This window comes from Salvelinus alpinus, chromosome 2 (assembly GCF_045679555.1).
Source record: "Salvelinus alpinus chromosome 2, SLU_Salpinus.1, whole genome shotgun sequence".
NCBI classification, from domain to species: domain Eukaryota; kingdom Metazoa; phylum Chordata; class Actinopteri; order Salmoniformes; family Salmonidae; genus Salvelinus; species Salvelinus alpinus.
The window spans coordinates 41,082,066-41,096,494 of NC_092087.1; the positions used below are offsets into that span (position 1 = coordinate 41,082,066).

At 40.2% G+C, this 14,429-nt stretch overlaps 1 protein-coding gene across 2 annotated transcripts in view; it reads right to left on the reverse strand.

The window, feature by feature from the left end:
- Positions 1 to 798: 798 nt before the first annotated feature.
- The window catches only part of LOC139561374 (carboxy-terminal domain RNA polymerase II polypeptide A small phosphatase 2-like), a 38,843-nt gene continuing 25,212 nt past the window's right edge, over positions 799 to 14,429 (reverse strand). Inside the window, exons 3-8 of one of the 2 annotated variants that reach the window (XM_071378414.1) lie at positions 13,020 to 13,055; positions 11,575 to 11,676; positions 6,957 to 7,013; positions 5,850 to 5,942; positions 5,130 to 5,315; positions 799 to 4,868 (exon numbers count right to left, since the gene is read on the reverse strand). In XM_071378414.1, the coding sequence (XP_071234515.1) occupies positions 4,743 to 4,868; positions 5,130 to 5,315; positions 5,850 to 5,942; positions 6,957 to 7,013; positions 11,575 to 11,676; positions 13,020 to 13,055 (600 nt within the window). In that variant the 3' untranslated portion in view covers positions 799 to 4,742. The remainder of the gene's footprint in view (positions 4,869 to 5,129; positions 5,316 to 5,849; positions 5,943 to 6,956; positions 7,014 to 11,574; positions 11,677 to 13,019; positions 13,056 to 14,429) is intronic. The other variant, XM_071378424.1, reaches the window with a different exon arrangement.

Genomic DNA, 14,429 nt, shown 5'->3' on the forward strand with positions numbered 1-14,429 from the left:
CTTGTTGGATGCATCACACAAATACTGGGGGGTCCTTACCAGCCTGAGAAGTTTGACAGGCAAATGACTTGTGTTGAAGAAGTGTACAAAATGCTTAGGACATCACACACCCATACATTTTGGACACGGTGTCAGTGACAGTTTGCTACCTCACTGTTAATGCAAACAATTTCAGAGGAACATGAAAAACTACAGCAGTGGTCTGTTGTGTTCTCAGGGAAAACCCTACAGAATGGAATTAATGCCACCCAGGCAAGATTAGTGAAATATGAAAGGATTAGTTAACACCCAGGGAAGGAGCCACATCTACTCATGCTGACCTCTGTGATTGATTGGATGTGATCAGAATGATCCAATCTCAGTATGCCCCACGTCTGCCCTGGCTATTTCCCAAATCTAGTTAAGGCTCCATTTTTTTAAGTGGCCATTGATGGACACAAACACAGTGGACAGCTGATTCATAACATCACATATTATGATGTCATAACATAATGACTCTCCCTAAAAGCCTCTGATTGCATCCCAAACGCCACCCTATTCCCAACATAGTGCACTACTTCGGACCAAACCACTATGGTCCCTAGTCAAAAGTAGTGTACTATATAGGGAAAAGGGTGCCATTTGGGGTGCTTGCTCTGAATTTGACTTTCTGATTCTACTATATTGTTTGTGGAATGCAAATCTCTTTGTGATTGGGCATTGAGGTTTGGGTATGTTTGTTTGGTGTGTGTAGCAAGGTGAATTAATGTGTTACTGCTCTCTGGAAATGCGGACATATATACACTACAGTAGACAAACTCACTATAATCAATGTTTTTATTCCATCTTTGAAAAACAATTTTCAGAATTGCTAGTTTAACAAAAAAGCCCCCAAAAATATAATGCAGGAATCTTACGTTAAAGTTTTCAGAAAATAGCTGTAAAAAACATATTTTCAAGAGTAAAGTTCCCACTGGGCACATACTGGTTGAAACAACATTGTTTCCACATAATTTCAACAAAATTACATTGAACCAATGTGGAATTGACATCTGTGCCCAGTGGGTTGATCATTTTTGCAATATACTGTATATATTTCTGTATCTCCTTCTGCATAGTTTCTGTGTAAAATCAGCAGTTTGTTCATGGTACACAAATCCTGACCCAACCACACAATCAACCCATTAAAGAGTCCAGTTAACAAAGAAATCTAAAATGGGAAAATAATTTGATCCAAATAGAACTTACTTGGTGAGATTTTTCCCATCAGAAAATACTACATTGGTCACCATGACAATCTATTCAATAGATTGATCAATAGACATACAGGCATCAATAGATTGTACCCTCTGAATCATACCTCATTTTGTTCTGATCGTTGGTTGGCATCTAAGAAGCCGCACAGTAAGCAAACCAACTGAACACTTAAAATAAAGAGATTGCAGAAAGATCTCCATATATGTTGGAAATTACAAAATAATCAGAATAGGAATAATCCATGTCCAAAACAAGAGAACACAAAGCTCTTTAGAGCTATATTTCAATCCATTATTTGTTTGTAATATTTCATATAAAAAAAGAAAAGAATTACCAAGTACCAAGAATTATTTTTTATTTTTTTAACAATTGGGACTGTTTAGGACAAACTAATTTCAAGGACATAACACTCCAGTTCTTTACATTCTTTCTCTCTAGGACTTTGAGAAAATAAAATGTATATGTGGAAGATAAAATCAATAGTATGATCTCAATTATAATTGCATCATTCCGAGGCATAGGAACAAAGGGATCATGAAATCTTGTATTTCTCACTTAAGAGTAAACTATATTTGAATCAAACACAGGACATATCTGAAGACGCATTTGTTGAGGGCCATAGCATGCATTTCATAGACGTTACATATTACCTCACAATCATAGATGATAAACTTTCTCCTGAAACCATGATCCATAACATGACTGTAATTAGCATTTGACATGTCACCTCTGATTTGAATGTCAATATCTTTCACTACATTTAGTAATTTCATGTCAGCAGACATTTTGACTGAATATACCAGGTATCATGTAGGCCTCTTTTACCTATTCACCATTACTGACAGTGAAGTGCTGCAAGTTTAATGCAACAAGACTGGTTCTTTCGACTAGAAGGGAAACTGGCGCAAGAATGCTTTAATTAAAATTGTAGTGTGAATATTTGATGCCCCCACAACCCACCTCCACAAAATAAAAGTGTTGAGCTTTGGTAAATACTGATGTCTATGACCCCACTTTACCTTTCGTGTTTCAGACATAACAATAACACAGTCAGGTCACACCTTGTGCACCCTTCACCACATCCCACCACCAGAAGACAAAACTTAACATCCTATCCAACTGACAAAAGAAGAGGATTCTTGTGCGTCCCAAAAGGTAATCTATTCCCTATATAGTGCACTGCCTAGCGGTTAGAGTGTTGGGCCAGTCACTGAAAGGTTGTTGGTTCGAATACCCGAGCCGGCAATGCGAGAAATTTGTCTTAACCCTAATTTGCTCCAGGAGCACAGTACTACTATGGCTGACCTTGTAAAACAACACATTTCACTGTACCTATCCGGTGTATGTGACAATAAAACCTTTTAAATGTTTTACTTTTAAGCAGAGCCCATAGTTCTGGTCAAAAGTAGTGCACTATATACGGAATAGAGTGCCCTTTGCAATGCAGCCAGGGATTAACACGCTTATAAATATCTACAGAACACATGACAAACATGGAGTAAATACATTTCTCTGACAGTATGGATGTGGGGTCCACATTATAACACACTGCCCTTTCTTTGAATCCCAATGAAACAGCGGAGTAGGATCACTTGGCAAAGAGCTATTTGTGGATTACTCAATTTCAGACCAACACTAGAGACAGGTTATCAGTTGTAAAATTGTAAAATGAAAAAGGGGGATGATGGAAACCCTTGATGCTTTATTCCAAAGCTTTTAACGCAGAAAGAAACCTTAGGCACTTCATAGAGTGTAATAGTATAAGGCGGTGCTTTATCTTGTGAATAAAACAACCACAAAACAAATCTCTTTGGGATACAGTGACTAGTCAGGATTGGGCATGCCTGTGTGTGCTTACAGTTACAATTTGAGCAATAGAACATATCTTGCTAAATTAATCCAGCTTTTGCCACCACAAAACCACTGCCACCCCACAATGTGTACAACACCTAAGATATGTCAGTGTGAGTACTGTAGAACTTCTAGAACAGGCAATAACGCAAAGAGAACTTGTAAAATACATACTTTTACTTCTCAGTAATGTCGTTTTTTTACAAACCGAAATATCTTACCTTAAATAGGATACATTTTAAAATAGTAAAAGTTGAGTGGAAATGACTTGGCAAACTATGGATAAAGGGCAACCAGTAGGGGGTAAACTAGTGTGCATTGTGTTCATTCTTAGCAGCCTACTTATCACAAGTCCCTCACGTGACCCAAATATGGCACCCAGAAGGCTTGACACAAAATGTAACAAAAAGGCCTCGGTTTAACCAATATGACAACCGTAGCAGACTAAACACCAGCAGAGAATCACTCCAAATTTGCTACCGAACTTTAAAGTCTAAATTAGTCTGTTAATTTAAAGGGCATTTTTTTAATTTAGGGAAACCAGCTCAAGTGTCCTGTACCTGATGCATCTCAGGGTGAATCTGCATAAAGAGGCAGGGTTTATGTTACAGCCCTGCCTTTACACGATGGTGTGACCCTTGGTTTGTAATGGTCCCTATTGGCCGAGGATTAGGTTATCTTCAGCTAATGAGAATGGAGGATTTCATGTAAATACAACATACACAGAGGCTGTTAACGTATGGCTGTTCTTCCTCAACATCCAAGACATTACAAAAGTAATCTACACTTCTTACCATATCAAACATTTAAAAGACATCTTAAAAATGTATAGAAAAACCTACCAATTGAAAAAGAACCATTTTCTGGAAGGAACAACGCAGTTTTTTCTTTCTTTAAAAACAAAACCAAAACAGATTTAATAAATTTTTCTTTTCAGAAGGCACAAAGATGGAGATCCCTTGCTCCCCATGTAAGGTCTGCTCAAATGAGGTCATGTCATATCATGTCATGTCATGCTGGCCTTGGATCAGAAAGACCACTGGGTTTAGCTTTTAAAATTAATTTCCTGAAGGACTCAATCCATTCAGGAGAAACTTCCTTAAAAACCACCTTTATACAGGCCGTTGTACTAAGAAATGGAAATTAAAATCACTATGTGGTTTTTGTAGTTTCCTTGCAATGCTTTAGAGACCCCCTTCAAAGTGTTTGTACAGAGATTATTGTCGAAGCAGAGAGGTTGTGTGTACAGTCAATTGTTTTGTGTCGCAATTAGTGCTATAAAATCTGAGTCTCGTTTTTGGAGAAACAAAGATCTGGCCAGTCAGTTTAAATGATTGGAGTACTAGTATGTGTTTGAGTACATTTAAAATGAGAAAAGAGTGAGCCACTTTGCATTGTGTTTGTTGGATTTTTTCCAGAACAGCAGTTTTGCAGCACCAGCTAACATACTGAGGAGGATGATAGTAGGAACAGTGGACAGCCGTCCAGACACACAGTTCAGGGGCCAAACAAACACACTGCCGAGTGTGTGTCTAGGATACTAACACCGCGCACAGTGTGTGTATGTAAGTAAGGTTTGGTCTTTTTCCATCGGTTGATGGGTGTGGTCTGGCTGGGAGGGGGAGATTCTGGTTTATAAGAGGGGGTGTGTCGTGTCAGGGGGCCCGTAGCTGCTGCAGTTTGGCATAGACGTCTTCCGCCTCACTCAGCTCTTCAAAGACGGGCAGGAGGCTCAGCAGCTCTGTGTCCTCCAGGTCGTCAAACCAGGACACCACAGGCACCTGAGGACACATACATAGATTAAAACATTTGACATTTTAGAGAAATTAGGCTATTAATTAAGGAAATAAACGTTTCACTGCAGTTGGGAAATGTTGATTTCCACAGTTTAAAACACACATTCAATAATAAAAAAACGGGCATGTTGGCATCAAATAGCTCCTTGCTTAAACCAGGAAGATCACCTCAGTGATTCTACATTGGGACAGGCCTGTAAGGCCTTTGGTGAGACAGTAAAGCTCGGACTGGACAGCAGCACTCACAGCATTCTCAGGGTGGAAGATGTAGGAGGCTGGGGAGTTGTCCAGGATAAGGGTCTTGTTGAGCTGGCGGCCCAGGCGGCTCAGGTCCTTGACGTAGCAGCCCTGATGGAACACACAGGACTCCCGAAAGAGACGCGTACGGAACACACCACACTGATCTAGAAGGTCGGTCACTGGGTCTGCATACTGCAGGGGAGACGGGAGGGAGGAGATGGAGAGAAAAAGATAGAAACAGAAAGGTAGAGAGGGCCAGGCAGGGAGTAGGACAGAGAGTAGGATGTATGGGGAGAGTGGTATGTTGGGTGGTACAGACGAGTTGAAGGGATACTTCGGGATTTTGGCAATGAGGCCATTTATCTACTTCTCCAGAGTTGGATGAACTCGTGGATACCATTTTTATGTCTCTGCGGCGGTTTGAAGTTAATTGCTAACTAGCACAAGCGCAATTTCTAACTAGCATTAGCGCAATGGCCAGCCATTGTGCTAACGCTAGTTAGCATTGGCTCGCAACATTACCTCTAACTTCCTTCATACTGGACAGAGACATAAAAATGGTATCCACAAGTTCATCCAACTTTGGGCCTCGTTGTCAAAAACCCGAAGTATCCCTTTAGCAATGCTGGAATTGCTACGTTTTCAAGAGGCATATCTCATCGCCACCAGGTGGAGCAAATGGTATAAGTACCAGTTAATTTTCCAAAACAGTAAAAGCAATGTTACCTTTGCAAGACTTGCAGTGAAGAGAACACACTCAAACAGCTCTCCCATCCTTTGGAGGAACTCGTCTACATGTGGCCTTTTCAGGACGAAAACCTGGGACACATCACAGCACAGTTATAAGCATCTGGCTAGGAGAATCAAATACAGCTATCCAGCAGCAACCATCTATGAACACTAGTCTATGGACTAACTAACTGACTGGAGCAACTTCACACAACTCCAGTCCGTAAGGACCACAGTATCTATTGATCTGCAATCTGATCAAAGTTATTCACTGGCTACAGAGTTGACTCACCTGGCTTAACAAGCTTAATGTGTTGGCTAATTGAAAAGGCAACAGTGAAAAGAAAACAGAGGCTAGTGAGCACAAGTGGATCCATCTTTCATCCATTCAACAACCTGGTTTAACATTTCAGAAAATAAAAGAAAGCCAACATATAAAACAAAACTGAACAGGAAGGTTAAAAAAAAGGGTTAAACATTTACTGAATACAATGGAGGCCTGCCTCCCTGTTTGGTCTCCCTGCTTTTTCCTACTCATTCCGTCTGTGGGTCAGGGAATGCGTCCAAGCGTCTGTCGGTGTGGTCGTTCCAGAGGGTGTGTTGGAAGTTGGCAGCCACCTCCTGAAACAAGTAATCGAGAAAAGGCCGTGCTGGCGGGAACCAGCCTATCCTGGATTACTTGAATCAGGCCGAAGCCAGAGAGCTTTGGCTAGTGTCCCACGGCGAGGAGGCCATTGTGGGGTGAGGGAGCCCTCGCTGACCCCTGGCTTAACTGTACTATACAGCTTTAACATTTTTACAATTGATACATATGTAGCTATGACTTCTACAATAACTACGAAGTAAATCCATCTTGATCATGGAAAAGAACACATTTATACAACAAATGTTCCATTTACACATGACTTTTGATTTCAAATTTGATTTAATGTATTAACGTTAAATGTGTTCAATTTCCGAAGCAGTTGTACTTCTCTAATGGGCTGCAATAGCTAAACATAAACACAGGGAGGCTGATTATTTGAATTTGTCTGATGGAGCACATACAGTATATACACACAATACATGTGTGTTGATCTGAATGCCATAGTCATTGTAAGTTACCTGGTGTGTTGTTCCTTCAATCTCCACAGGTACAATGAAGTCAGCATTACTGATGGGCTACAGGATCAGAAAAGGACAACCATTCACCATCCTCAGTTTTCAAATCCAATAAAACCAGTTGCAGTGACACGCAAAGACAAAAGTATACATTAACTACAAAAGTTAGATATTCTGTAATCTCCCTTGAGCAGATTCTGCGTGTAGATCGAGAGAATCTGACAGGACTGAATGGGATGCGTGAGATCTGAGCAACTTCACCTTGAGTGCTTTGTGTGTGCGCCCACACGGACCGGAAGAGGAGGGGCTATGAATGAGAGTTTCCTTTGTGAGGGTGGAGACTTCGTTTTTGTCAGAACGCTTAATTTCTAACAAGTAAAACAAAAGTTAAATTACATAGCTGACCAATTAACACAAGATTTTAATTCCGGGCTAACAGAGATGATATAGTCTGATAAAACGCATCTAAAATCATAGTCAAGTTTTAAATTAGGAAAAAAACAAACCACTCCTCCCCACCAAGAGCAGTTGAAATCATGCCCTATCAAGAGAAACATGTAAACTAGTGGGGATATGTACAACAGTGGTCTGTTTGCCAGTGACCAATGTTTTGTTGATGAATGTGTTTACAGCATCATCATCTCCTCTTTCACTCTCCCAGCCAGTGTAATGAGCTACCTGATCCAGCTAACAGCTGTCCATTACTACATATGACACACAGACTTATAGGGGGATCTACAAGTGAGACGACCACAAACAAGAGGACTAAATCAAATTATTACATTTTAGTCATTTAGCAGACACTCTTATACAGAGCAACTTAGCAGTGAGTAGAGATGCACGATATGTCAGTGAACATATCGGAATCGGTATCGGCCGATGTCTAGTTTAACGCCGATGTTAAAAACCGATGTCAAAGCTACCGTGCATACCTATATAACGTAGGTACATGACGTAATAATGCAACGTAAAATTTTGCGCTCCACGTGCAACACAGCATTCCTAACCTAGCCCACAGAATGTCTGCTGCAGTCAACAAGTCGAGCAGACATTTGAAAGAGTAAGAACATTTCAGCGAGACAACACAAAGGCGAAATCCATTAAAGCCAAGATAATGGATAATTCATTGCCCTTGACAATCAACCGTTCTCTGTCGTTGGGTTTGTTGGCTTTCGCCGACTGGTCGAGCACCGGTACACACTACAAAGTGTGCTATTTTTCAGATGTTGCCCTACCGGAGTTACATAGTAACAGCGTCACTGCTATTAGCTTCACGACATACATACTATGGAACGCCGTTTGGGTCTTTGCGTGTCAAAAAAGATACAGTAGCACTGTCTAAGCTGTACAAAAAAGTCTACAAACAAGCAAACACCGGACACGAACGATGTGTTTACAATACCGCGTTGGTAATAAAGCATAATTTGTTCGAAAGCAACTTATAGGGTGGCTAGCTTTAGCTTGGTACCTAGCTAGCACCAATACAACCAGCCTGAAAACAATGACCAGTAGAAACTGCAGTCATTTTCATTATTCTCAGCAATGATTTAGGAAACCTTATGAGTAAGTATTAGCAAGGTTGCCACTTGTTGTTCGCCTATTGAAATTGAACTTCAGTTCATGAAAATTATAGCTAGCCAGCTACTTAACCCTGTTGCCCAAAGCTAACGTTATAAGCAGTCAGCTAGCTTCATCTGGCTAGTGAGGCTCAACCGGGCAGGTTATGTGTTGTGAAGCTAGCCACAATAAGGACAATAGTGGAATTTGCGGTTTGCCTTCAAAATAAAAGTATGTCATTGACAGGGATCAAATTAATACAAATAGTAGAATTACACCATACTTTTATTTTGAAGGCTAACCTCAAAATCCACTGATGTGGCTAATCCTTATTGTGGCTAGCTTCACATAGATGGTCCTACCACCATTAATCAAATAAGAATCAAATAAGACACGCAAAGACCCAAACGGCGTTCCATAGAAATCCTGGTTGAGAATGACACAACTGAACAAATGACCAACGAAACAGCACATCAAGTAAGTGAAAGAAATAGGTTTTGAATATGTTTTGCTGGTAATGGGAACATACGTAAATGCCAACAAAATACATTATTGGTCAGTATGGTGTGTGTAACCTTTACTTAACTAGGCAAGTCCGTTAAAAACAAATTATTTTTTTACCGCCAATTGTGAGCCGACTCCCAATCACGGACGGATTTTTTTATTTAACCGTTATTTTAACTAGGCAAGTCAGTTAAGAACAAATTCTTATTTACAATGACGGCCTAGGAACAGTGCTTTGTTCAGGGGTAGAATGACAGATTATTACCTTGTCAGCTCGGGGATTCGATCTAGCAACCTTCCGGATACTGGCCCAACGCTCTAACCACTAGGCCACCAGTAAAAAAACACAATAACAAAGAACTTTCCCCGCGCCCGTTTATGTAAAAACAAATTGGGATGAGGCTGGGGAAATGTAACCACTCAAATTCATAAACAGTTATGGTTGCAAGGACTTACCATGTGATACAGCCTGGATTCGAACCAGGGACTGTAGTGACGCCTCTTGCACTGAGATGCAGTGCCTTAGACCGCTGCGTCCATGTGTGTGTGTTAACTATTTAACTGTACTAGAATGCTTAAAAGGCTGCAAAAATTGTAAATCATCAGCATAATTGTTTTGGCAAGGTAAATATTGGATACCGGTATCGGCCAAAAAAGTCATTTTGTAAAATGTCGTTTTGTACAGGCCCCCCGTGGGAATCGAACCCACAACCCTGGCATTGCAAGTGCAATGCTCTACCAACTGAGCCACGAGATTACAACCTGTTGTTGCAAACAAGTGAAGTAAGAGTTACAGTTGAAGTTGGAAGTTTACATACACCTTAGCCAGATACATTTAAACTCAGTTTTCAAAATTCCTGACATTTAATCTTAGTAAAAATTCCCTGTCTTAGGTCAGTTAGGATCACCACTATATTTAAAAAATGTGAAATGTCAGAATAATAGTAGAGAGAATGATTTATTTCAGATTTTATTCCGTTCATCACATTCCCAGTGGGTCAGAAGTTTACATACACTCAACTAGTGTTTGGTAGCATTGCCTTTAAACTGTTTAACTTGGGTCAAATGTTTCAGGTAGCCTTCCACAAGCTTCCCACAATAGGTTGGGTATATTTTGTCCCATTCCTCCTGAAGAGCTGGTGTAACTGAGTCAGGTTTGTAGGCCTCCTTGCTCACACACGTTTTTTCAGTTCTGCCCACAAATTTTCTATAGGATTGAGGTCAGGGCTTTGTGATGGCCACTCCAATACCTTGACTTTGTTGTCCTTAAGGCATTTTGTCACAACTTTGGAAGTATGCTTGGGGTCATTGTACATTTAGAAGACCCATTTGCGACCAAGCTTTAACTTCCTGACTGATGTCTTGAGATGTTGCTTCAATATATCCACATAATTTTCCTACCTCATGATGCCATCTATTTTGTGAAGTGCACCAGTCCCTCCTGCAGCAAAGCACCTCCACAACATGACTCTGCCACCCCCGTGCTTCACGGTTGGAATGGTGTTCTTCGGCTTGCAAAGCCTCTCCCTTTTCCCTCCAAACATAACGATGGTCATTATGGCCAAACAGTTCTATTTTTGTTTCATCAGACCAGAGGACATTTCTCCAAAAAGTACGATCTTAGTCCCCATGTGCAGTTGCAAACTGTAGTCTGGCTTTTTATGGTGGTTTTGGAGCAGTGGCGTCTTCCTTGCTGAGCGGCCTTTCAGGTTATGTCGATGTAGGACTCGTTTTACTGTGGATATAGATACTTTTGTATCGGTTTCCTCCAGAATCTTCACAAGGTCCTTTGCTGTTGTTCTGGGATTGATTTGCATTTTTCGCACCAAAGTCTGTTCATCTCTAGGAGACAGAACACTTCTCCTTCCTGAGCGGTATGACGGCTGCGTGGTCCCATGGTGTTTATATTTGCGTACTATTGTTTGTACAGATTAACGTGGTACCTTCAGGCATTTGGAAATTGCTCCCAAGGATGAACCAGACTTGTGGAGGTCTACAATTATTTTCTGAGGTCTTGGCTGATTTATTTTGCTTTTCACATGATGTCAAGCAGAGGCACTGAGTTTGAAGGTAGGCCTTGAAATACATCCACAGGTACACCTCCAATTGACTCAAACAATGTCAATTAGCCTATCAGAAGCTTCTAAAGCCATGACATAATTTTCTAGAATTTTCCAAGCTGTTTAAAGGCACAGTCAATTTAGTGTATGTACATTTCTGACCCACTGTTATTAGGATACAGTGAATTATAAGTGAAATAATCTGTCTGTAAACAATCATTGGAAAAATTACTTCTGTCATGCACAAAGTAGATGTCCTAACCGACTTGCCAAAACTATAGTTTGCGTTCAAGAAATTTGTGGAGTGGTTGAAAAACGAGTTTTAATGACTCCAACCTAAGTGTATGTAAATTTCCGACTTCAACTGTATATACTGCATGATCATCTGCCCTGGCCTGCACAGGATCAAAACAACATATCTCGGAATTCTTCATATGTGGTGAGATAATAGGTCAAGGTTTTCCAATAGCACCGTTTCTTATTAAGTGTGTGTGTGTTACCTTGAAGGAGCTGTGCACCAGCGTTTCATCCAGGTCAATGACCACACAGATCTTGCCCTCATCCTCAGGGGTTACCTCTGGCAGTAGACTGGTCTCTGGGACCTGAAAGGTGCGGGACAGGGAGAAGGGTAGGGAGAGGAGTAGGACGGTAGAGGCAGGGTAGAGGTGGGGAGGTCAAAAAGGAACCACATTACCCAGCCTGCACCATTACATGTTGCACTCATCCTCCTCTCTTTTTCACATTACAGTGCACCAGCCTTGTAAGAATCGCATTGGCTATAAAAATCACATAAGTCCCAGTAAGTAAGTGGCCATTGTTGATTACAGTTTAGAAATACTTCTGTCCCACCGTTTAAAACCACTGTAAGTGGTTCATTCTTATATCTAGGATTCTTATGTTCAGAGTGCACTGTAGTAACATGTTTGGCCACCAGATTACACTTTTCCCTGTGTCGAACCTTCTCTTGCCCAGGGACCCTCTCCCAGGCAAACCGGCATGTCAGGGACACCATCACAAGATAGTTTTTCTTGTCTTATCAGGTGAATGGCAAGGAGAAGTAATTAACATTTTTAAATTAATAGATTGTGAATAGTTTTTCATTATTTTGATCTCCCCACATTATAATTGGAAGAGGAAGTGTAAACTCTAACATAGCCTATTAGCTAGAAGGGTAACTCCAAAAACATTTTCGCTAAAAGCAGCTGTTTAGCTGGTAAAACAAAGGTAAGCAATGTGTTGGCAAAAATGTATGTCCAAGCCAAGAAAGCTTACCAGCTGTGTGCCGCACAGGTAGCCTATTCACGGGTGCTTTTTCAAAGCCTAGGGTAGATACTCCTGTGAGTGTAATTGGCTTCAATGAGTGTAACATGCTCAATATTAGGACTTGAGAAATAAAGTGGGCATTATTAGAATGAAGATATTATCCTCTATTCTACTGTAGGTATGTAATTAAACATTTGTTTATTCTGTTAGCGATATTCATAAAAACATTAAAATAACAATAATAATAAAAAATAATAATAACATTTTCTCAGACCCCCTGCAGTACCTGAATACCCATCACACCCCACACTTGATGACAGATTCCAGAGGGGATCCATCATCTAATAACCTGGGACTCTGGTACAATTCTATACAGGAATCACGTTCAATGTGAGTTTCAGAAAAATAACCTATGGCCCATCTACAATAAAAATTGAAAACACGTATCCTATTGCACAATGCACTGTCCTGCAAAACTGAATTAATTTCCTTATCCATCCCAAATACAATAGCATTTAACAGCTGTGTATAACATGTCTGAAGATAATGGATCAAAATAACAAAAAAACTGTCATAACAAACATTTGCCTGAGTATCATCCCCAATGTGACAGTTTAATTTAACCCCTTTCAGTATAGTTCTAACTTCCACAAAAACCACAATGATATTGTCCTTTACGTACTTGAAACTGGTAGCGAAGGTTTTGAAGTAGATCAAGCTAAACAGAGAGATGAAAGACCATTAACTAGGTTCTAGAGTCAACTCCCACGCATCCATCCCAAACCCACCAACAGGGCTCAACACAAACATCTATTCTAGGCCTATATCCATGACAGTTCTGAACTGTGCCTAGTAGAAGACAAACAAGCATTAGGCTACATATCAGCAACAAAGTATTTTATTAGCTTGAGGACAGGCCTAATACAGCCTAGCGTTGGGAGAAAAGTAGCTTAATTTCCGCAACCAAAATATTTTACTCTTCGGTCTAAATGTGCTGCCGTCTACAAGTTGCCTGCCTATCTATTCTAAACCTAGCCATGCTCTCTCGCTGAACACTTTTAACAGAAGAACAGCGAGGTCCACACGGTCGTGTTAATCTATGTTATATAGTCAAACATAACAGACAGGTGTTTTTTTTTTTTTACTGACTGTTTGGTAAACAGTTGAAGCATCATCAGTCGAAGAGGGTGCTTAGTTAGCACAGGGGAGAGTTTAAGGTGTTAGCCTTAGTCTAAACAGCTCACATTTAAAAAGCCCATTGACCAGCATGTTAACTAAACCAGTGTCATCAATATAGGGTGTCCATCCACTATGCCCAGGGTGGGTGAAAACACACGAGAGGAAATTTCACTTCCTTATGTTATAAAATACATTTAACACGACAAATATGATTATCCATGTTCTGAATCATTCAGTGGCCTATTTATCGAACATTTCATTAACAGTGTACAAAAAGTCGGATTTCGTAACCTACTACATCCAATAATAAGCACCGAGCTCCTTTTGTGGATTTTACATGTTGTGATGGTAGTCTTCAAGTTGTTTTCGTGGGTTGCAAAAATCTAAATAAGTATGGCATGGGATGAATTAAATGTAAAAGGTTTGAAAATAAAAAGCTTGCAGTAAGCTCAGTGCTCGGTTGAAAATACTACGTCTCAAAATCGATCTCTTTTACCTAAATTGTTTATATCCTGCAGATTCGAGATGAAAGATGACGAGTTTAATCATTCTCTCACAGCATCCAGCCTAGCTGACATGATGCTGTGCAATTTTCCTTACTTCTGACCACTCTTTCTCTGGCCTCCATTTAGTTGTCCATCTTACAAGGGCAAAAACTAACTTTTGAACCGATTATGATAAAGACATGAGGTTTGGACCATTGGTTTTCTTAGAGGATTATCTATACAATTAACATTTTACCCATGGTCAAAATATGCGTTTTGTTTGGACACCCTACAATATATAGTAGTTCTAATAAATAAATAAATACGGGGGAAGATCTGGGAAGCGTGGTAGTTTCAACTGTCGCATTTGAATAATTTAATTATATTTATTTATATCTACACCCTATTATCTTGGCCCAATTAAATTC